This window comes from Equus caballus, chromosome 20 (genome assembly GCF_041296265.1).
Source record: "Equus caballus isolate H_3958 breed thoroughbred chromosome 20, TB-T2T, whole genome shotgun sequence".
In the NCBI taxonomy this organism is placed as follows: Eukaryota; Metazoa; Chordata; class Mammalia; order Perissodactyla; family Equidae; genus Equus; species Equus caballus.
Window position 1 is genome coordinate 48,727,868 of NC_091703.1, and position 23,267 is coordinate 48,751,134.

At 42.4% G+C, this 23,267-nt stretch overlaps 1 protein-coding gene across 1 annotated transcript in view; it reads left to right on the plus strand.

The window, feature by feature from the left end:
• The window catches only part of ANKRD66 (ankyrin repeat domain 66), a 50,738-nt gene extending 40,270 nt beyond the window's left edge, over positions 1-10,468 (plus strand). Inside the window, exons 4-6 of the mRNA XM_014734684.3 lie at positions 2,807-2,987; positions 4,757-4,985; positions 9,357-10,468. Coding sequence (XP_014590170.1) covers positions 2,819-2,987; positions 4,757-4,985; positions 9,357-9,558 — 600 coding nt within the window. The 5' untranslated portion in view covers positions 2,807-2,818 and the 3' untranslated portion in view covers positions 9,559-10,468. The remainder of the gene's footprint in view (positions 1-2,806; positions 2,988-4,756; positions 4,986-9,356) is intronic.
• Positions 10,469-23,267: the final 12,799 nt, after the last annotated feature.

Here is a 23,267-nt window from a genome sequence, read left to right on the forward strand (position 1 = left end):
ATTGCCAACCTACCGAAGCAGAATCTATATTTTAACAATACACCAGAGGTTGGTAAATTATGGTCTACAGGCCAAATCTGGCTCACCCTCTGCTTTTGTAGACCCATGGTCACCACCTAGGGTGGTGGATCTCAGTGGGAGAGCCAGCTGAGGTGACTCTCTCTACTTCTGCTCCCCTGTCTGCTCCCAGCACTTGCCTCCCAAGACCATGGTTGTGCCTAGCCACTGCCCAGGGCCCTGCTGGTCACCACCTACACTTTAGGGACTCTGTTGTTGGCAGCTGCCGGGCACTGAGCAGTGCAATCTCAGTCTAATCAAGTCATCTTCCCTTCGCCAGCTGTCAACTTGAGATGGTCGGGTTTGGAGAGGAGAGAGGGGACTCTGCGATCTGGGCATCACTGGGGCAGAGTGAAAGTGACTGTCCCACAGGCCAGGTCCCTGCCCCTCAGGCTGGTTGCCCTTCTCCCTGAGAATATCTTCAGCTGAGGGCTCCCGGGTACAAAGCATGCTCATCCACCACCACCAGCCCTTCCTCCCCCAGGATGGCCCACACCTGGTAAACAGGGCAGGAGTTTTCTCTTGTTACATAATAATCCTAATTTTGCTTCTTGGCCTACAAAGCCTAAAAAATTTCCTATCTGGTCGTTTACAGGACCCTTGGTCTGCACATTAAATTGGAGCTATGTGCACTTTGCAGAATGTGCCTCTCCGCCACAGACATTCTGTGCCCGTGCTGGGATCCTCCACCACTGACAGTCCCCAAGATGACTCTTATTCTTAGCTTTGGGACCCAGCTTATGTCACTTTCAGAGGAAAGTGCCTTTCACTTCCTAGTCTTGGTGAATGGTCCTTTCCGTCTGTCCCCAGAAAATCACTGCCATCATGACACTTAGGGCATTGCACGTTAATTATGTTATTTACTTCTTTTCTATCCACTCTAGGACTGTCTTCATGTTTCAGTGTACATCAGACTCACCTGGAGCACTTACTCTAACTCAGGTCACTAACCCCCGACTCTAGTTTCTAATTCAGTAGATCTGATTTGCGTTTGTAACAAATTCTTGAGTGGTGCTGCTCCTGCTGGGCCACAGTCTGTATGGCTGACTCCAACTTCTTCTTGAGATCTCAACTTAAATGTTGAGATCAAAGCGACATTCCCAATGGCCCCATCTCAAGTGACTCTCTCCTTGTTCTTTTTTTTCTATCTCAGCTCCTTATTTGTTTATATCAGTAATTCTCAACCTTTTTTGGTCTCAGCACTCCTTTACACTCTCAAAACTTATGGACAACCCCAGAGAGCTTTTGTTTATGTGGATTAAAGCTATTGATATTTACCCGACTAGAAATTAAAACTGAGAACATTTAAAAATGTTTATTAATTCATATACAAAAATCATAATAACTGTAATGCACGACATAAATAACATTGTTATGAGAAGTAATTATATTTTCTAAAACAAAAAATGTGAGAAGAATAGTATTGTTTTACTTTTTTTTGGTCAAATCTCTTTAATATGTAGCTTAATAGAAGACACCTGGATTCTTATATCTGTTTCTGCATTCGATTTCTTGTTTCGGTTGAAGTCTACAAAGAAAATATAGCTTTGCACATATTTAAAATTAGAAAAGGGAAAAGTATTTTATAGTCTTTCCAGATAATTGTGGATATTCTTCTTTAATACTATGCCAAAACTGGACAAGTGGCAGTGCCTTAAAGGTTAGTTGGGATCTGAAACAGTCTCAATGTACTTTTCATACCCTGTTCCACTAAACTCCATTGCCCTGTCTTGCATGGATCTCTTTACTTATGCATGATTTTGTAACATCGTACGCTTGTCATATGGAAAATAGTGGTTCACAGAGTTATGCAGCCTTTCCATATGTTGACACATTTCATTACACAATATTTTTAAACTGCTTTTATTAAGTCATATAATCAAGGGTCAAAACTTAATCAAAATAAATCTTACTGCTTTAGTTGCTTTACTGAAACTAGCTTTTGTTAACTGTGTGTGTGTGGTGGTGAAGAATTCCATTACTGCTAGCCCAGTTTCGCGTCACTGCCCAGGGCCTTGCTTCGTGCTAAGGCACGAGCAGCTCTCTACGTCATTGCTTTTGAACCATCAGGGCAATGGTCAGCACAGTGAACAAGGCCAATGACATTTTAACGTTATCATGAAAATAACTTTGACCTCATGGATCCCCTGATCCCAGGGATTCCTAAATGTTTCTAGACTCTAGTTTGAGAATTGTTGGTTTATATCTTAATGTTGTAAACAATTTGTAGCCATTTTATTTGTATGTTTGCATCTTGTTCATCTCCTGAATTGGTGTAGCGGTAGTATTTAATTTCCAGGGAGTACTTGATCTGTATTCAATATATTTTCACATGGATCATCATTATATCCTCACAACGACCCTGGCAAATTATACCCATTCTATAGGTGAGAAAGGTAAGGCACAGAATTACACAACTAACTCAGAGTCACACTACTTGCTTTGGAGCAAGAGTAGGAAATAGCACTGGAAAGTGCTTTGAGGCCAAATAGCAGATGCCAGCCCCATGAGTTTACCTGATAATCCTGTAGGCAGAGGGGAGCCATTGATAGTTTTGGGTCAGGGGACTGGCATCCACTAACCGCAGTGGCTAAGATCCAAACACACACTCAGCAGAGCATGCACACGAAGCAGCCCTGGATGCAAATTTATGAGGTAGGAAAGAAAATAAACGATAAAGAATCCTATGGAATCACTCACTAGGAATAAGGAGTTGTAGAATTTCCTAAGCGGCATGCTTTTCCCACAGTTGTTTTTTCTCATGGAACTAACACTGACCAAAATGTCGGACATGACAAAGCTCCACCAAGCTGTGGCTGCGGGGAATTACAGTTTAGTGAAAAAGATTTTGAAGAAAGGTCTCTGTGACCCAAACTACAAGGACGTGGACTGGAATGACCGAACCCCACTTCACTGGGCTGCAATCAACGGTGAGTGGGCTTAGGTAGAATCCACCCCTTTGAGTCCAGCATTCATGAAGTTACCAGTCAGTAGTCTGTGTGGGGTTGTAAAAAGAACACTTCTTGGGAACCAGACAGAACATTTCCATCCTGGCACCACCAATTACTGGTTGTAGTGCCGTAAACAAGTTATTTAACATCTCTAGGCCTTAATTTATTCATCTATATAATGGGAGCAATAATGCTACCTTGGAGCCTTGTGGGGAGGATTCAGTAAGAGAATGGGCGTACAGTGCCTATCAATCGTCTGCTGTCAGTTAATATTAGTCCTCTGCCCTCTTGCCCTCTAACAGGAATGGAGCATCGTTCCTGTTGTAGGACAGGGACTTTGCCTTGCTCATCACTGTATCTCCCATGCCCAGCATGGCTCAGTTATGGAACTGGAGATAGATAGTGGCAAAAACTCAGCCAAGGGGCTTGTCAGGGCCTTCGGCAACAGAACACCATTGAAGAAATTAAATAAGAAAGTATTATAGTCAACTTTGCTTTGTAAAAATTTGTTTGATTCCTTATGGAGAACGGATTGGCAGGAAGCAAGACTGGCTGCAGAGAAATCAGATGGGAGAATTTTGTAGAAATTTAAGGAGGAAGTGATAGTAGCTATGCTAGAGCACCTTTTAGTGAATATTTGCTGTATGCTGGGCGTTGTGCTGTGCACTCGCGTCTGTGATTTCATTTGTACTTGACAAGAACTAGGTGAGGTAAGTGGTAATAGCCTTAATTTACAGATGAGGAAACTGAGCCTCACACATTTGTTTCTTGTCTGTGGTACCTACTTCGCACTGGTATTTATTGTCAGGTATGAACCCACATCTGTCTGACTAGAAAGCCTGTGCTCTTAAGCTGTGCTAGCTAGAATGTAAGTAGAACTTAAATTTTTTTTTATTAAGGTATAATATACATACAATGTTATATCAGTTTCAAGTGTACAGCATGATTTGCCTTTTGTATATATTGCAAAGTGATCACCACAGTAAGTTGAGTTAACATCTGTCATTACATGTAGTTACACAATTGTTTTTCTTGTGATAGCTTTTAACATTTACTGTCTTAGCAACTTTCTAATATGCCGTCCAGGCTTCTTACCGACAGTCACCATGCTGTGCATTACATGCCCACGACTTATTTATTTTATATCTAGAAGTTTTGTACCTTTTGACCCCCTTCACCTATTTCACTCATCCTCCCACCCGCTGCCTCTGGTAACCACCAATCTGTTCTTTGCATCTATGAGCTTCGTTTTTTTTTAGATTCCACATATAAGTGAGACCATATGGCATTTGTCTCTGTCTGACTTCTTTCACTCAGCATAATGCCCTCAAGGTCCATCCATGTTGTGGCAACATATTTGTTTTTGAAATCAGCTTTGGGACTGCTGAAAGCCCAGTGAGGCTTGCCAGTGCCAGCAGAGGCAGGTGCAGAGTGACTTGGGAGAGAAAGCAAGATTCCTAGGCAGGGCCTGCGGGGAGGGACAGGGGAGCAGAGTGCCCGGGAGGGAGTGTGAGGGGGTATGGCAGGTCCTCAGGCCCCAGGTAGGAGTGAGGTCCCTGGGATAAGGGTGGGGCACTGAGTCCCTGGGAAGGAGTGGGAGAAGGGAGGAGGGGCTGAAGTTAGGAAACCGGAGGGGCCTCAAAGGCAAATGTTTTCACCTCTTTTTGTGCTACCTAGGCCCGCTCTCACCTCAGTCTGGCAGACATTTTAATCTTAATCTCCTCCTGTTTCTTCTTGGTACATCGAAGGGCATATGGAGGTGATGCAGATTCTCATAGAACACGGAGCCAGGCCCTGCCTGGTAACTGATGTGGGCTGGACCCCGGCTCATTTTGCAGCTGAGTCAGGACATCTGAATGTGCTCAAAATTCTCCACACGTTGCATGCCGCCATCGATGCCCCTGATTTCTTTGGAGACACACCAAAGAGGATCGCAGAGATCTATGGGCAGAAAGCCTGTGTGGCATTCCTGGAGAAGTAAGTTTCATTTATTTCCAGCTCTAGAAAGGGCAGAGAACCAGGAGCCTGTGATTAAAGTCTTTGCAGACTCAGTGGTCTCAGGTCGACAAAAATGAAGTGAGGAAATCCAGCCAACTGTTGTTTGAGTCGTTTTTATTAATTTTCCATTGAAATGACTAGTTGGAGGTGGAAACTATATTGTTTTAGATTATGTAAGATCTATTGTTTTTAAATTGTACAAAAATTATAATTATTATAATTTTAATAATATAATTTCTAATTATTGTTTTGGATTATACAAAAATGATCTCAGATAAGAGAGGTGGGACACCAAATTTGAAAATGGGACATGGTACCAGATTCATGGACCCCCTCCGATTCCTCAAAGGTATTCAAACTGGCTGCCTGACCTTGGGCAAATTAAATCTCCTTCTGGAGCCTCAGTTTCCTCATATTTAAGATGAAGCAGGTGAATTCAGCTATCATTCATATGGACCCTTCTACTTTTTAAAACTTCTACTCATCTATGAATCTCCTACTCACACACCTGCAAAAGATAAGAACTTTTCTAGCATTTGTTAATTTTTTCTCTTAGCCAAGCATTCAAATAGAATTAAGTATTAATGATGTACATGACAGTTCGTGCTCTGAGAGGAATGGAAATAAAATTTAGGAGCTTATAATCTGATTGAATTAATAAGTAATTCACACAAGAGACCGGAAAGTTACAGAGTGAGGACAGCATTGCTTGATAAAATGAGATAATAGCAAACATATCATTAGGGCAGTTCATGACAGTGAAATGTCCTCCTAAAAACTTGAAAATAAAGTTAGCTTCAGAAAGTGAAACTAGTAAAATCTTTGCCTGTGATGAGATTGATTATCTGCAGAAGTAACCCAAGAGAACTTCTCTTACAAGTGATGACCCATGTTAAAAAAATTCAAAATCATAATCAAGATGATTTGGGGAGTAAAGAGGCAGAACCTGGAGTCCTGACCTGAAGACTCTCTCTTCTTCCCAATCCTGCCATTATCCCCTACATTCAATGATCTCCATCAGCTGTGCGCCTCAGTATCAGCAACATTGTTCTCTGAACTGTTTAAAACTTCAACATACCACAGTGTGACCATATTCATTTTACCCATTCCTGGATCATCACACAGTTATTTGAGTGCATCAAGGTCTCTTCTCACTCAACTTTTTCTTTCCCTCCCAATCTATCACCTGCCTGAAGGTTTCGTTATCTTCCATCTGTCGCTATCTGGACACTAGGATACACTGCTTCTTCCACTCTCTTCCCACTTTTCTAAAGTTTCTAATCTTTTGTCTTTCTGTAGCATATAAGCCAGAATTCCCAACCTTGGATCAGTCTCTGTCTTCTCCACTCCTATGCTTGGTCTACTAGAGAAAAGCCCACAGATCAGTAGACCACCAGATCAGTAGGTATCACCAGAAGTTCTAAGATTTCTGTCTTCAGCTGAGCCCTCAGAGCAGTTTGTCTGTCTCTTCCTGTCCTACTTCCTCTTTGACAACCCCAGGTCCCCATCCCACCACAGCCTGTCCCGCAGAGGGTATGCTGTCTAGTTCACAGAGAATATTGAAGCCATGCGTGTACATTTTTAAACCTCTTACACCTACATATAGCGTATAAATCTACATCTGATTCTTCTCACCATCCTGTCCATCCTTCTCGAGAAGTGTTATCCATCCCTACAGACCCTTGATCTAATCCTTTGCGTCTCCTACAAGATCATCCATGCGTATTCTTTGTTGTATCTTTCATTCTCTCTTCTGTATTTTTAGTTTTTTTCCTATTTCTTCCCTTCATTTCTCTTTGGCCTATGAACATATTTAGATAGATCTTATTGAACAAACACACGGTTGGAGGCCCTTCTGATGTCTAACATGCCTTTCATCTTCCCTACATTTCTTAGCTACTTGAAAGGTAATCTATGTAAACGTCTCTACATCCTCACTCACTCTGCAGACTCCTTTCTTCATCATTGCACTGAATCTTCCTCCAGGGAGATCCCTGTTGCTAAATCAGTGGGCTCTTCTCAATTCACATCTTACCGCCACTTAATTTGCTATTTGATAATTCTCTCTTGCTTTGTCTAATGCTACTCTCTTCTACTTCTCCTTCTACCTATCTGGCCATTCCTCTCATGATGTTTCTAAGCTCCTGTTCTTGCATACCTTTTAGATGCTGAAATTCCTCAGTGTCCTGTGTGACTCTCCTCTACTGACTTTCTTTGAGTAGTCTCACCCTCGTGACCAATGGGTGGGTGAACATGGTACACGATTCCAGCATAACTGACGTGGAGGAGGAGTGGTTCCTCCAAATAATGGGGAGTGCTATCACCAGGAAAAGTGGGCAGGAAGTGCTGAGCCAACAAAAACAAGGAAGGTCAACCACATCACGTGTAAGTCATTTCTACTTATCATCATCTCCCATATCACATGTAAGTCATTTCTACTTAGCATCATCATCATGAGGAGCTTCCTTTCTGAAAGAGTGTTTAGAGAGAAGGAATCCTGGTTAAGGGGAAATTAATCTGGATCTTGAAATATAGCTAAGATCTGGTTAACGGAGGAGGGAGAAAGAGTCTTGATTTGGCGTGAAGGCATCAAGTTGGAAATGTGCATACACTGTGTGTATATGTGAGGAGGTGGAGGGATAGTGGAGGGATGAGTGGCCTGGCTAAGTAGAGCATTCACGCTGAGAGAAGTAGTGAATAAGGTTGGGTGGGTGGGTGACCACAGTGAGCTGGGCAAGCAGATGAATGTGAACTCAGCAGGGGATTGACAAGGTGAAACAGACACTTTAGCAAAGTCACTCCTGTAGTGGAAGAGGTGGCCGTGGTGCTGTGCAGGCAGCATTGGAGCACTCAGCCTGTAGGCAAGGAGCTCACCTAAGGAATTTCTTAACGCTTCATGTTGCAAGAGGGTGGATTTCTGGGCTAGGAAGATGAAGAGAACGGTATAAGTGAATTTCAAAAGAAGCCTAGACAGTATTTCATAATTTTCTGACTATCCTACGGATCCTAGCGGAACAATTCAACTTTTGATTCAACCTCTCTAAGTAGCAAATCTCTCATTCGAAAAATATTTTTGAGCCCTACTATGTGCAAGGCATTGATCTAGATACCAAAAAGGATTCAAAGATAAATCAGATACAGTGCTGGACATTAAGAAGTTCCCTGGCTGGGAGAGGAGATAACTTGTTTACATAAATAACGCTAACACGAGACTGAAAGTGACAAAACAGCATATGTGGTCTGAATATGGAGAGGTCACTTCTAGCCTGCTCAGGGAGATGGGGGCTGACGGACAAGCAGGTTTACTATCCTCTTAATGGACTGTGCTTTTCATAATGCTTTGCACTTAAGATACTGTTTGCCCTCCCCATACCATCATCTAGCCTCTCAAATTCCACTTGTCCTCATATTGGCTCAAATTTTATCTCTGTGAAGTGGCTTTCACATTTCACATTAAAGCCACATCTTTAAGCGAGTCACACACTCACCTTTGGCCTCATATATAAAACGGTACTTTTGTATGCTTCCCATTGTCCATGTGTATATGATGATCAATTCATCAACCTATTTCTCTATTGATCATCTATTCTATTTTTCTATATCTATCATCTATGTATCATTTAACTATTCCTTACATAAATCCATCTATACATAAAATACATATGCAATTATGAGTAATTTTTATTTTCTTCTTTAGATGTTTCTGTACCTTAAAATTTTATACAATGAAGAGACATGGCTTTTATAATTAGGAAAAACTACAATTAAAAAATAAATGAAGGGGGCTGGCCCAGTGGTGTAGCAGTTGAGTTCACCTGCTCTGGTTTGTTGGTCTGGGGTTAACCAGGTGGGATGCTGGGAATTGACCTAGACGTGGCTTATCAAGCCATGCTGTGGCAAGAGTCCTACATATAAAATAGAGGAAGATGGGCACAGATGTTAGCTCAGGGCCAATCTTCCTCAGCAAAAAGAGGAGGATTGGTGGCAGATGTTAGCACAGGGCTACTCTTCCTCAAAAAAGAAAAAATAAAATAAATGAAGGAAAACAGCCTCCCAATAATATGCTGGTTGCTCTATAAATGTGAGCACTTTAAGAATTAGCAGTGTCTTCTTCAAGTTAAGTGCCTGTCTCAGATTCTATTAACATCCCACTCCGAGCACGCCATTTTTCTCCACCTCCAAGTAGTTTCTTTCGTGTCTGAGACCTCTCTAAGGGGACACTTGGAAATGCTCCAACTTGGCCTCCTCCCTTCTTGTCTGTGTCACGGAAACCCCAGGCTGTGTGCAGGGGGCGGGAAGTGAGGTCTGTTTCCTGTCCGCGCTGAGAGCCGCCCTGTTCCCCTCTGCCAGGGCCGAGCGGGAGTGCCGGGACCACCGCCGCATCGCCAGGCAGCAGGGGCTGCCGCTGGACCAGAGGGACGAAGACTGGGACGCCAAGAAAAGGGAGCTGGAGCTGTCTCTTCCTTCCTCCAATCAAAACACTAATAAGAAAAAGAATAAGAAAAGTCAAGGCCCCACCAGGCTCAGCAATACCAAGGGGAGAAGATGGTGAGGAGGCCGGCGCCTGAGCGACTGGAACCTACATTTTCCGATAGGAGACTTTCCCTGGCGCCAGACTGGAAAGTGTTAGGCGCGTGTTGTCTTTATGTGATTTCACTTGTAGGCCATTACCCTCACGGCTTCCCCGAGAGCTCATGACCCGTCATTCAATCTGGAAGTCTGGCCTGGGTGATCTCTACACGGGCTGTTGCCTCCTTGCTAATACCTGCTGCCCATGAGAATTACCAGGAGGGAATAAATATCAGCTGCTTGCATTTTGTCATCAGCGATTTGCACTCTGAGTGCCTCCTAACCCCCTAGGCGCAATTATGGAATTTCAGGGGGCTAAGAAAGAGGTCCTCCTAAGAAAACTTGATTGTTTCAACGACAAAAAAAGAAAAGTAACAACAAAATCTCGAAAATCTCCAACACACTTGGTTCAGTTAATCTATGAAACAAAATTGTTTGTTGTCACATAGACCAAGCAAAGAGGAGAACAAATGTATCTCCCAGTTTCTAGCCATTTTTTCCTTTGTGGGGTAGGGACCCACAATCTCAGGGCCGCCATTTTACCCATGATCACTTCTGCATAGAAGGAAGAATCTGGGCAATAGACCAGCTCAGGGAGAATTAACTGGAAGCCCTGACATGAATTAATTTAATCCCACACAACTAATGAGAGACAGCATAAAATAATGGAACATGTGATTACAGCTCTAATTGTTCAACTGTATATTTTAGGAAATCTAAATCCAGATCAGGTATTTCCAATGAAAATGTTGATGTGTGCTGTAAGACATATTGAATTTTGAAGATTTAGAACAAAAAATGTAAAAAAGGTCGAATAATATTTAATATTGATTACATGTCAAAATGATAATATTTTGGATATTGAGTGAAATAAAATTTATTATGAACATGAATTTTACCTCTTTCCTGTCACTTTTAAAAGAATATGGCTACTGAAATGTTTAAAATTACATAAGTAGCTTGCTTTTTTTCCCTTATCAGCTAGCACTGCTATGGAAACCAGAAAATATTTAAAGCCCCCACCAGGTAGCTGGCCTGGTGCCCTTTAATTGGCTGCCCCACATTCTAAGTTTACTAATTTCTTCGCCTAAATCAATGTCTTTAGGTACCCAATGTCTTTATTATGCATCCTCAGTTAATGCTTATGTTAATACAGGCCATGTTTGGTTTGACTCTTCTGAAATGAATAAATGCTTGAACATCTTAGAGGAAAGTAGTGAGCTATGGAGGGTACCTATTGCAGTGCTGAGCCATCCCGAGCATCAATGCCCTTTCTCTGCGCCCTGTGATTCTCAGGGGTGGTTCCTGCGGGTCACACTTGTATTGGTCTTCAACAGATAGGAACATGGGAAGACACCTGACTCAAGCTGGACCAAGAAGATTCTTCTCCGGGGAGTCTGAAGGGGGAGGCCCTGGGCCCGCTGGTTCTGGAGCTTGAGGCTAAGCTCAGGGGGCTTGGGGTGTTTGACGTTCTTCCTGACCCACCCCACGCTTCCCTTGACCTCTAGAGTTTCCATCCTTTCTCTCCAGGTTCACACGTCTCCCGGACCACCAACCACAGCTCGTGCAGAGACCTGTGGGTGGAGAGAGTGGTGTGGGGCGGGAGGGGAGCAAGCAGAAAAGGGCCCAACCTGTAACATTCAGCCCCTCCCCATCGTTTACCCCTCTTCACTTATGCTGAGCCCCCAGCTTCTCACGGGGCTCCTCACTGATGGACCCCTCAAGGATGAGCCCCCTCCCTCAGTGGGCCCTCCTTGCCTCACTGAGGCCCCGCCCACTGGGAGTCCTCAGCCCCCTCAAGGAGTCCCCTCTCCACAATTTCCCCTCCACCCTCGGCGGTGGCCACACCCTCAGAATAGCAGCGCTGGAGGCCTGTCAGCCTGAACTGGGCCCAGAGGGGAGGAGGCCGTGGAGTCAGCTCCTCCCACCTGTCTGGGACCCTCCTGGAGTGCTTACTTCCCTGTGCATCCTCAGGAGCAGGGTGGGCTCCACTTCCACTTCCTCCCTCATCATTGCTTCTGGCCAGTGAATGACTCCCAGTGGCTCTTCTTCTGGGGCAATTTGTCCCTGTGGGCCCTGGCCACCAGGTACTGTGCTGACCATAGGGCAGGGAAATTTTGCCTAGAGGTCAGACCTAGAGGGCGGCAGTCTGGTCTGGGTGCCCATTTTCAGAGGAACATTGATGACCAAGAGGTCGGGGGTCAGGGGCTGGCATGGGAGGGACTGGGAAACCTTCGGGCCTGGGCTGCCTCCCAGACCTGCCCCCTCAGCATGGGATGGACCCACGGAGGGGAATTAACAGAGGCAGGAGCAATATAACGGAGGGTATTTTAACAGCCAGGACTCCCACAATACAACTGGCAGCCTTGGAGGGGTCCAAACTGAAAAGGTGGGCTGCAAGGATACACAAGACTCCTATGGAGCAGTCGGCTGTTCTCTGGAATTTTAGTGGCTCCCTCTGTGGCTTTTGCACCCCAACCTAGATAATAAAGGAAAAGAAAAAAGATTCTTCCCGTGGGAACTCGAAAAGAAGTCTTCCTGAGAAGATGGACCGGTAGCATATAACCTCAGAAGTGAGGAGTGTCTAATTCTCCAGTAGGGCTGCGGGAATGTGGAGAGCTGTCCTACAAAGAGAAGGAGAAGACAGGAAAAGGTGGAGAGAGAGAGAGAGAGCAAGAGGGCGCACGACTTTCTAGGTTCCAGTTCTGGTTCCTTACTCAGGGAATTTGTGAAATACTACTTTCGTCATAATACTTCCTCTTTTGCTTACAGTATATTGAATTGATTTTTTCCCCTGGCAACCAGTCTTTTTTAGTAAGTACGGTATTTTAAGGTCATGAAGTTATGAGTCAAGCAGACTTAGGTTTGTATCGTTCTCTAAGAAAGAGGCGAAATAATCCTTCCTTCCTGGGGTTGCAGAGGGTGAGATGAGACGATGTGCGTCAGATGCTGACATTGGCACTTTGTAATTGGTCCATGTCATGGGGTTTATATTACTATAAAAGTGAGCTCAATTTTTCCCTGAGAATCCCGAAGGGGTCTGGGAATAATGCCTTTTATGGGTCAAGTGAGGTTCTCCATTGTCCAGTCCATAAATACCCCCTATCTAATTTCATGGCGTGGATAATAGCCTGCCTTCCACTGGCTGGACAGACCCAGACCAATCTGTGATAAGTGTTCTTAGGGTCCTTTACTGCATCCATAACCTCATGGCTTCTCAGTGTCCTCACCAAGTCCTCCTTTCATTGTTAATCTCATCAAGGCATTAGGAGAAGGAATATGTTTCTTCTTCCACAAGATTTTGTACAGTAAATGAGAACAACAGGAAGAGGACACTCCAACAGCTTCCTTGTATGAAGAATGTGTTGCAATGTAGATTCTGTACTAAGTATGTTACATGTCTTATATCTAATCTGCATGATGCATCTGCAAGGCAGGTATCATTGTCCCCAACTGACATCACAAACTGAAATTCTCAGAAGTTGAGTGGCTTACCCTAGGCTACCTTGGCTACCTTTAAAGCCTGCCTGGACTGGATGGAGCTCTAACCCTTCAGGCTGTGGGACCTTGGGAGGGTTCCCCATCTGTAAATTGGGGAGAATATCAGTGCCTATTCCACGGTGTGGTAAGGGCTAAATGAGAGAATGCATGTCAAGCACTTAGAACAATGCTGTCCACGTGGTGAGGGTCAGTTCATGTCAATTATTGTGTTGCTTCCTGTTTTCACAACCTTCAGTGTCCCAGAGAGGTCACAAAGAACGGCTTGCTAACAAGCGTTAGCATCAGTCCAGAGGGGGAACTAGAGGGCAGTGTTCTCTCTGAAGCCCACCAAAGCCCTGAATGAAGGTGCCCACCTATTTTTCTGCCCCTTGAGGTTGAGCTCTCAGTCAAGTAGCCTCATGGCTGGGATTCCTTCACAGTACCAGGGGCTCATCCCTCGCACGGCGCACAGGTAGTAATAGATGGACTTCGCACGTCCCGCCCTCACTCGGCGGCAATACCAAGTCCATTGCGGTGAGGCCTAGGTGAGGATTTGCAGCAGCTGGAGGTTGTGTTATTTGGGGTGAAATTCACCTGCTCTCTCCCACCGTCTTGGGAGGGAGGAATTAGTTGTTACATTATTGTGTAGGAAGCAGGTCAGCATTGTGTTATAGAAAGGACAGTAGAAGAGGAGAGAGGCCATTCTAGGCTTGACTTGTCAGGGAGCAGGCTGCGTGACTGTGAGCACTGATTCTGGGACGGGACCCTCTGCCTGTGAAACGAGAGGCAGAGCGAGACCTCCAAGCTCACGTCTAATGCTGATACGATATAGGAGAGCCTGGGACCCTGAGACCTAGGCTGGCTAAGAAACCAAGATAAGACAAGATGTTGTCCCTAATGAAGTCATATCGGGCATCCAATCTTATATTTACATTCAGATGGTCACATTTGCTAGAAGCATTAATTTGGGACCTATACAAAGCCTGAGCTCACGGAAATGACAAGTGATGACTTTTTGTCACTAGGGAAGATCTAAGGTAAACAGAATCTTTCCTCCCCCCACCGCTTCCTTCCTTTCTCCCCCCTTCTTTCCTTATTTGCTTTTTGCCTTCATCAAATGTTTATAGAGCCGATATTTTGTGTCCAACACTATGCTTGGTTCTGAGAATCAAAAGATGAATGAGGTCTGAGTAGGGTGTGTGTTACTGCGGGTACTTTATTCAATTTTGGATGCCCGTTGCCTAGAAGCATAATTATAAATGTTTGCTGGGAAAAAAATGAATCAAGTTATTAAAAGACTGGAAAATGCTGTTGTCTTGACTTTACAGATGAGAAATGGAAGCTGTTATATGTTGCCTTGCATCCCCTCAAAATTCATATGTTGAACTCGTAGCCCCCAGCCCCTCAGAATGGGATCTTATTTGGAAATAGGGTCACTGCTGATGTAATTAGTTTCGATGAGGTCATACTGGAGTAGAGTGGGCCTCTCACCAATATGACTGGTGTCCTTGTGAAAAGAGGCACGTGTTGAGGGAAGACGATGTGAAGAGACACAGAGAGAAAACTGCCATGTACGAACCGAGGAGAGAGGCCTGGAACAGATCCTTCCTTCACAGCCCTCAGAAGGCGCCGACTCCGCCAACACCTGGATTTCAGGCTTCCGTCCTCCACAGCTGTGAAACGAAGCATTTCTGCTGTGAAAGCACCCAACGTCTGGTACTTTGTTGTGGAAGCCCCTGCAAACTAACACGGAAGTCTTTCAAATGATAGTATTCGTGACAGTCAACTTGACTGGCTCAGGAGATGCCCAGATATCTGGTTATGTCTTATTTTGGGGTGTGTCTTGAGGGTGTTATGGGATGAAATTAGCATTTGAATCAGTGGACCTCAGTAAGGTAGTTGCCCTCCCTAACGTGGGTGAGCCCCATGCGGTCCAGGGAGGGCCTGAATGGAACAGCAGGCGGAGGAAGGAGGAAGTCACCACTTTTTCCCTCCTGCCTGCCTGTTGGAGCTGGGACCTCCGTCTCCTGCCCCTGGGCTGCGATTTACACCCTCGGCTCCTCTGCTTCTCAGGCTTCCCCTGGTTCTCAGGCCTTTGGATTAGAATTATGCCACCAGCTTTCCTGGGTCTCCAGTTTGCTGATGGCAGACTGTGGCTTCTGTGATCACATGAGCCACTTCCTCATAATAAATCTTACATTATATCTCCGTATATATCCTACTGGTTCTGCTCCTCTGGAGAACCCTAATATAGTATTGATCACAGAATGAGGACATTCTCTGATTATTCAATGTCATGTCTTTGAGCAGAGTTACCTAGTATATCAGTAGGGCTTAACGAACGTTTCTTGTGGCGTTATTGAACACCACGAAGTTTGAAGGGCAGAACCAAGATTACAACCCAAATCTTTTGACTCAGTTCAGAGATACTTCTAATATATCAAAAGGATAAATAACATTATATATTTTTAATGCTCTTCAGCATAGCTATTAGGTTTTTATTCTGGCCAACGACTGAATTACACGGAAATCTTTTCTTGGCCATCGAAAGTTTTATACCTTATTTTTAAAAATAAAAATTTACTGAACAGATTCTAAGAACTGTACCATTCAGGGTGTATCTCCATGAAATAAAAGCAACTGGTTAGAAACACAAAAAATGCAGTCAACAGTCTTATTGTTTAGTATTTATCATGTCAAAGAAGCTGGTCGGATTTATTTTTAACAGCGTAAGTTATTTGGCATTACTTGAGAGAGAGTCCCAAATAGCTTGGTTTTGGCCAAAAGTGTTGGTAAAGTTTTTCTTCCTAGTGTTCTGACCTTCATCCTTGACCTTATGCATCAGGGCCCACAGTCTGTTTTCTGTTCCTGAATTGTGTACTCCTTTGGCAGTCAACGTTTGCGTAAAAGCCCGGGGAGAGAAAGTTCATGGGTGAAGCCAAAGAAAAGCACTTAACCAAAAGCCGAGGCAACCAAATCCCATATTTCACACTGAAGTATCCTGTAGTGCTTAAAAGGATCATTCAGTTCATCTTCTTTTATTATTGCAACATTGGCTCGGGAGGCAATATCTTGACTCCTGAATCCCACCCGCCCCGACCGCATTTTTGTAATTAAGTGAAGATAAAGTGACTAAACTGTAGATTAAAACATTTCTCTGGGGGGCTGGCCCCGTGGCTGAGCGGTTAAGTTCGCGCACTCCGCTGCAGGCGGCCCAGTGTTTCGTTGGTTCGAATCCTGGGCGCGGACATGACACTGCTCATCAAACCACGCTGAGGCAGCGTCCCACATGCCACAACTAGAAGGACCCACAACAAAGAATATACAACTATGTACCGGGGGGCTTTGGGGAGAAAAAGGAAAAAATAAAAATCTTTAAAAAAAAAAAAAAAACATTTCTCTGGGGGCTGGCCCGGTGGCATAGTGGTTAAGTTCGCACACTCTTCTTCAGGGGCCTGGGGTTTGTAGGTTCAGATCCCGGGCACGGACCTGGCACTGCTCATCAAGCCGCACTGTGACAATGTCCCATATAAAATAGAGAAAGACTGACACAGATGTTAGCTCAAAGACAATCTTCCCCAAGCAAAAAGAGGAAGATTGGCAACAGATGTTAGCTCAGGGCCAATCTTCCTCACACACACATGCACACACACAAAATCATCTCTCTGGAAGGAGACTCTTAAAATCACTTTGATCAAGAATAATACTATTTGCATGGGACTATAATTTCCAGAGAAAAGACAGATTTTTAAAATAAAGTTAATACAGAAATCAAAACTATGAAGAATAACAGAATTTTTGTTATCTGATGCCAAGCCCATCATCTACTCTCACTTCTGAATCTTCCTCCCTCTGCACCCTTGGTGCCTGCCAAGCTGGGCTGTTCACTGGCCGGTAATATGTACACTATGCACTAGGCATGTTACTGTGACCCATTCAATAATTCTTTGAGTTAATCGTTACAGTAAGTGAGGACACAAGGGTTGAGAGAGGTTAGGTAATCTGCCCAGGTCAGACAGCTGGCAGGGGCCAAAGCCGGAACTTGGACTTGAGCAATCCAGCTTCACAGCCTGGCCATGTCCCACTGTGCTGCCCTGCCCCTCCGCCCTGGGTCCTGGTTCCTGCTGCCTCTGCTCGACACCGTCCACCTTCCCTCCTGCATCTCCACACCTTATGCCTCCTTCAGGGTCCACTTGCACCAAGAAGCCTTCTCAGATTACAAGGCCTACACCATCCAGCCCTGTGTCAAGTTCTAATTAAATTTATAATCCTATTCTTTTTGTCTTAATTGGTCCATGCATATCACTTTCCTCTACTTTAAGCTTGATTCTCCTTTACACTCTCTGAAAGCAAGGCTCTGCAAGTACTTCTTTGGCTTCCCCCATAGGGCTTAGCACAATGATAGTCACCTGTACTGTTTGATACACATTTCTTGACTAAATGGGAGTCACTCTTTTCTAGATGAAGATGAGGAAGGATTCCCACACACAGTCTGAAAACAACCTCAGAGAACTTGTGCTGGAGTCTGCAAGACATTAAGGGTGGTTTTCTCTGCAACGTGGAGGAACTTGACCTTTCTGACTTCCAAGCCTAACCTTTAGAAACTGGCACAAGTTTAACTCAGGTTGCTGAGCTGGTTGCCATGGCAAATAATAGAAGCTTCTGTTTACTGAACAGTGACCATGGGCCAGGGGTTTTGTATCAATCTCCTCAAAACATCGTACTCACCCACTAAGTTCAGTATTTTTAGAGAGAAAGAAACGGAAGTTTAGTGAAGCTATGTGTCTGAAATCAAACGATCAATAAGTTACTGACGTAGGGGGGCAGAACACACCTGTCGCACTTGAATCCTCAAGCCCATTCTTTTGTAGCTCTCCCAGCTGCCTTTCCTTTGGATTTAGCTGAGTTGTTGGTTTTTAGTCTTCATCCATAAATGTTCCTTAGCAAACTACTTAACATTTCTGATCTCAGTTTTCTCTTTTATAAAGATGGAATTCATAGTGGACATGATTGTTTATTTAGAAAATCTCAAAGAAAAGCTGGAGAACTAATTAAGTCACTAGATTGCAAACATGCCAATGAGGACATTGAAAGAATAATATTTCAAAATGACTAACAGAAATCATTTGTTCTCACTACATATGCCTGACCGGATGAGTTCAAACATCCAATTTTTGCTTTGGTCTGGAATTATATCAATTTGGTGAGATGATCCTGGTTCCTGCTAATCTGACAGCAAATTTGATAGTTGTTGATTAGTAAAAATGGGAGAAACTTACAGACATTAAAAAGGTTAACAAGAGAATACTATGACCAACTCTGTGTATGTCCATAATTTGACAACTTATAGGAAATAGGAAAATTCCTTCAAAGACACAATTTGTCAAAGCTCACTCAAAAAGAAACAGATAAATAGTTTTATATCTATTTTTAAAAATTGAATTTGTAGTTAAGATTATCCAGGAAGGGAAACTTCAGGCCTGGATGGCTCTGCTAGCAAATACCAACCATATAAGGAAGAAATAATAACAATTTTATATAAATGCTTCCATAAAATAGAAGATGAGGGAACATTTGCCAGCATTTTATGAAGCCAACGTTACTCTGATAACAGAAACAGACAAAAACATCTCAAGGAAACTACCGACCAATATCTCTCATAAACACAGATGAAGAATTCCTTAACAAAACACTATCAAATTGAATCAAGCAATATACAAAATATATACAAAGAGAACACATCACAATTAAGTGGGTTTTTTTCCCCCAGGAGTGCCAGGCTGGTTCAACTTTCAAAAATCACTTAGATAATTCACCATTAACAACAGACTGAAGAAAGAAAACCATATGATTATCTCAATAGATGCAGAAAAATCATTTGACAAAATTCAATGAAACACTTGGAAAACCTACTTAACAAAGGCCATCTAACAAAAGAACCTCACTTAACATCACAATTAATGGTAAAAGTCTGAATATGTTCTCCCTAAGATTGGGAACAAGACAAGGATGTCTTAACATTCCTATTCCACGTTATGCTGGAGGTTCTGACATATGAAATAAGGCAAGAAAAAAAAATGAATGTAGATTGGAAAGGAAGAAATAAAACTTTGTCTATTCAGATAAGATGATTGTCTATTTATAAAATTCCAAATAATCTGCAGAGAAAGCTACTAGAACTAATAAGTGCATTTGGCAAGATTAAAGGATGAAAAATCAATATAAAAAATGTCCTATTTCTATACACTAGCAATGAACTATTTGCAATTGAAAAATGTAAAAAGTACCATTTGTAATAGCACCAAGCCCATGTGAAATACTTAGGCATAAGTCTAACAAAATATAAGCAATATCTGTATGCTAAAAACTATTAAACTGATGAGGGAAATCGAAGAAGATCTAAATAAACTCAGAGATATAAATATTCATTGATTGGAAGACTCAATATTGTTAAGATATCAGTTCTTCCCAAACTGTTCTGTAAATTCAATGCAATCCCAATGGAAATCCTGCTAGGGATTCTTTTGGTAGAAATTAACAAGCCAATTCTAGAATTTTTAAGGAAAGGCAAAGGAACTAGAATAGTCAAAAAAATTTAGAAAAAGACCTATGTTGGAGGACTCACACTACCTGATTTCAAGGCAGTGACTGGCAATCGAGACAGTGTGATGCTGGCAGAAATACAAGCACATAGATTAATGGAACAGAATAGAAAGTCAAGAAATAGACCCACAGAAATACAGTGAGCAGATTTTTGATAAAGATGCCAAGAGAATTCAATGAAGTCTTTTCAACAAATGGTATAGGAACAATTGAATATCCACATGCAAAATAATAATAATAATAAAACAATTCATAATTGGCACCTAATACAAATATTTATGCACACTGGATTATAGATTTGAAAATAAAACACAAAACTTTAATACTTCTATTCAAAGAAAAGGAGAAAGTCTCTGTGGCTTTGGGTTAGGCAAAGATGCCCTAGATGTGACCCTGAAAGCATTGTTTATAATAGAAAAAATGATGCGTAAGAACTTCTGCTACTCAAAAGACATTGTTTAGTTGTTCGAACTTGGAGAATTTCTCTGCAAAACACGTATCTGACAAAAGACTTGTATTCACAATATATATTTTTTTAAAGCTCAAAACTCCATAAAAACAACACAATTTACAAAATGGGCAAAAGATTGGAACAGAGAATTTACCAAAGAAAATACAAAAATGGAAAATAAACATATGAAAAGATGCTCAACCTCATTAGCTGTAAAAGAGATGCAAATTAAAACTACAATGAGACACATTACACATCTGTTAGAATGGAAGAAAAAAAAGAAACTGACAATACCATCCATTCACAAGAATACAGAGCCACTGGAACCCTCATTCACTGCTCGTGGGAATGCAAAATGGTACAGCAACTTTGGAAAATCATTCGGCAGTTTCTTACATAGTTAAATATACTCTTACCATATGACCCGGCAACTCCACTCCTAGATTTGTACCCAAGTGAAATGAAACTGACATTTATATAAAATGTGTATGTGAATATTTATAGCAGCTTTAATCATAATTGCCAAAAATAATGGTAACAATCCAAGTGCCCTCAACTGGTGAAACAAACTTGGTACATCAATACCATGAAATTAATATTACTTAGTAATAAAAGAGAAGTAACTACTGATACGCACAACAACATGCACGAATCTCAAATGCGTAACGCTAAGTGTAAGAAGGCTAGACTCACAGGCTACATACTGTATGACTCACTTATATGACAATCTGGGAAAGACACAATTGGAACAGAAAACAGATCAGTTGTTGCCAGGGACTGGAGACAGAAGAAAGGGTTGTCTACAAAGACACACAAGTAATTTTTTAGGGTAACGTAAGTAACCGTTCTATGTCTTGATAGTTGTGGTGGTCGCGTGATTGCATGGCATACTAAAAAGTACAAATTTCACTATACGTAAATTATATCATAAATAGTTTTTTTTATAGGAGGAAGGAATTAATGACTACTTAACATGTACGCTGAGACAGAGCTTTTCAAAACACCAGGTCCGTGAGAGGTGAGGGTGGAAAAGGGAATATATAGCAGAAATTCTTGGAGAAATTCTTCGGAGATACCAGGAGTTCAATGAATTCCTTAACTGGCTATGCCTCGAAATCACCTCTGGAATTTGTGAAAAATAAATGGATTTCACTTCAGAGATTCTAATTCAGTAAATCATGGCTGGATTCCAGGAATTTCTCTCTCTTCAATATTCGCGGAATTATTGTGAAGTCATCTAGATTTAGAACCCTTGAGACAAGTAATTGTTGAGTCCTTTCCAAACTAAACGTCCTCTGACTCCATAGAATTTAGGGTGTATGTGAACTTCTCTAGGGGAAAAGGCATCTTTACTTTTGCTTATCCTAACTGAAATTTAGCATTTCCTTCAACTGTGAATTTGGGTCACAAAACTCAGAAATATTAGCAATTCTTATGACTTTGTCGCACACAGACATCTCCAATATTTTCATTTCGTGTTCACCTGATATTACAAATCATGGTATTTCAGATTATGAAATATTTTTATAGTATTTCAGATGTCTTGAAATAGAATTAACACTCATCATTGGTTGGAAATTATTGTAACTATTGGAATTATCCCTGTGCCTAGTTATTTGAAACATTAATGAACATAAATAAGAATCACAAACTGTTATTTTAATATTTTGATAATTACACTTGAATAAAGTTGGTTTTCTTTGTACTCTTTCGCATTTTATTAATTTCAAAACATTTTCCTAGAAGAAGTCCAAGGCTTCACCAGATGGCCAAAGGGCCCATGGGACAAGACATTTAAGCCCTTTCATGGTAAGTCTTCCTGATTTGAAGTCTGATGGCTCCCATAACTGCAGGCACGCCCATGTTTAAATGAAAGCAGAGGGGAAAACTAGTCTAAAACATAAATGGTGACGACTGGGTTTTGGATCATCTAAGGTATTTCTGGTGAACAACACCCCTCTGCTCACTCAGACTGGCAAGAGAGTTTGTTTACTTGTTTGAGCCGAGCTGACAGGTTGAGAGTAACAAGCTTGGATCTGGAGAGACACATTGAGCAATTTGAGCAATCTCACATCACCCAAGGACTGACACACTATGCACCCTGATGAAACCTCTTCTAGGATTTCAAGAACATGACAAACAAAACAAAAAACCAAAAAGAAACAGCCAAGGTTGTGAGCTGAGTTCAAAGACATTGGTTTGTAAAAGGAACAGATATTACAGAATACACGCAAGTACACACACACACACACACACAGGAAAATACATGCACAAAACTGTAAATGTTAAGCTCTCTGGGAGAAGGACCACATCTGTTTTGTATTCTCTTTTAAGATACTGTACTTATGAATAAACCCTGAGTTGTTTTCGTTTTGTTTCATTTGGCTATGAAAGATGTTAGTTGCCTAGGGAAAAAATCCCCTGTGGAAATAGCGGAAGATTGGTCAAAGCGAAGGCGTAATGCCTATGTTTTGGAAAAGTGCTGGGTCAGAGGGCACGAGAGCACAGGGAGTCTAGGCTTCAGTCCAAGAGAGATGTGGGTTGCAGCGCTTCCCAGCTCAGTGACAGAGCCAGCTGCTAACCTTCGTGAGCCTGTTTCTTCATCCATACGGCAGGATCATACCTGCTGCATTGGCTTTTGTGATGATTAAATGATATGTGGCCAGGGAGAAATGATTGAGAAAACTTGATGGGAGAAACCTTTCTCAAAGTTAATCAAAGCCAAAGAATGCCACGAAAGGTAAGGCAGACTGACAGAGGAATAGGGGGAGGGCGAGATGGCTCAATGTGTGACAACGCAAGCAGTAAGAGCTAGTAGAAAATAGTGTGAGGGTGTTCACTGTAAAATTCTTTCAATTTTCCTGTCTGTTTAAGAGTTTTCTAAATATAATGTTGGGGGGGAAAAAAGTCTAAAGTCTTTTCTATAGCAGCAAGTGGCCTTTGGAAATGTCTATGGTGCCCACAAGCCCAAGAAATGAGGAATGATTCCCTGGTGCTCTGTTGTGTAGTTGGAGCTCAGGACCCAGTGGAGAGCAGACAGATCTGGGTGAGTCCAAGCAATTCTGTCTCCAAGCACTTTGAACTTGAGCAATGTGGTTAGCCTGCCTTATCTTCACTCCTCTTTCGTAAACAGCAAAAACTATGCTTCCTCCAAGAAC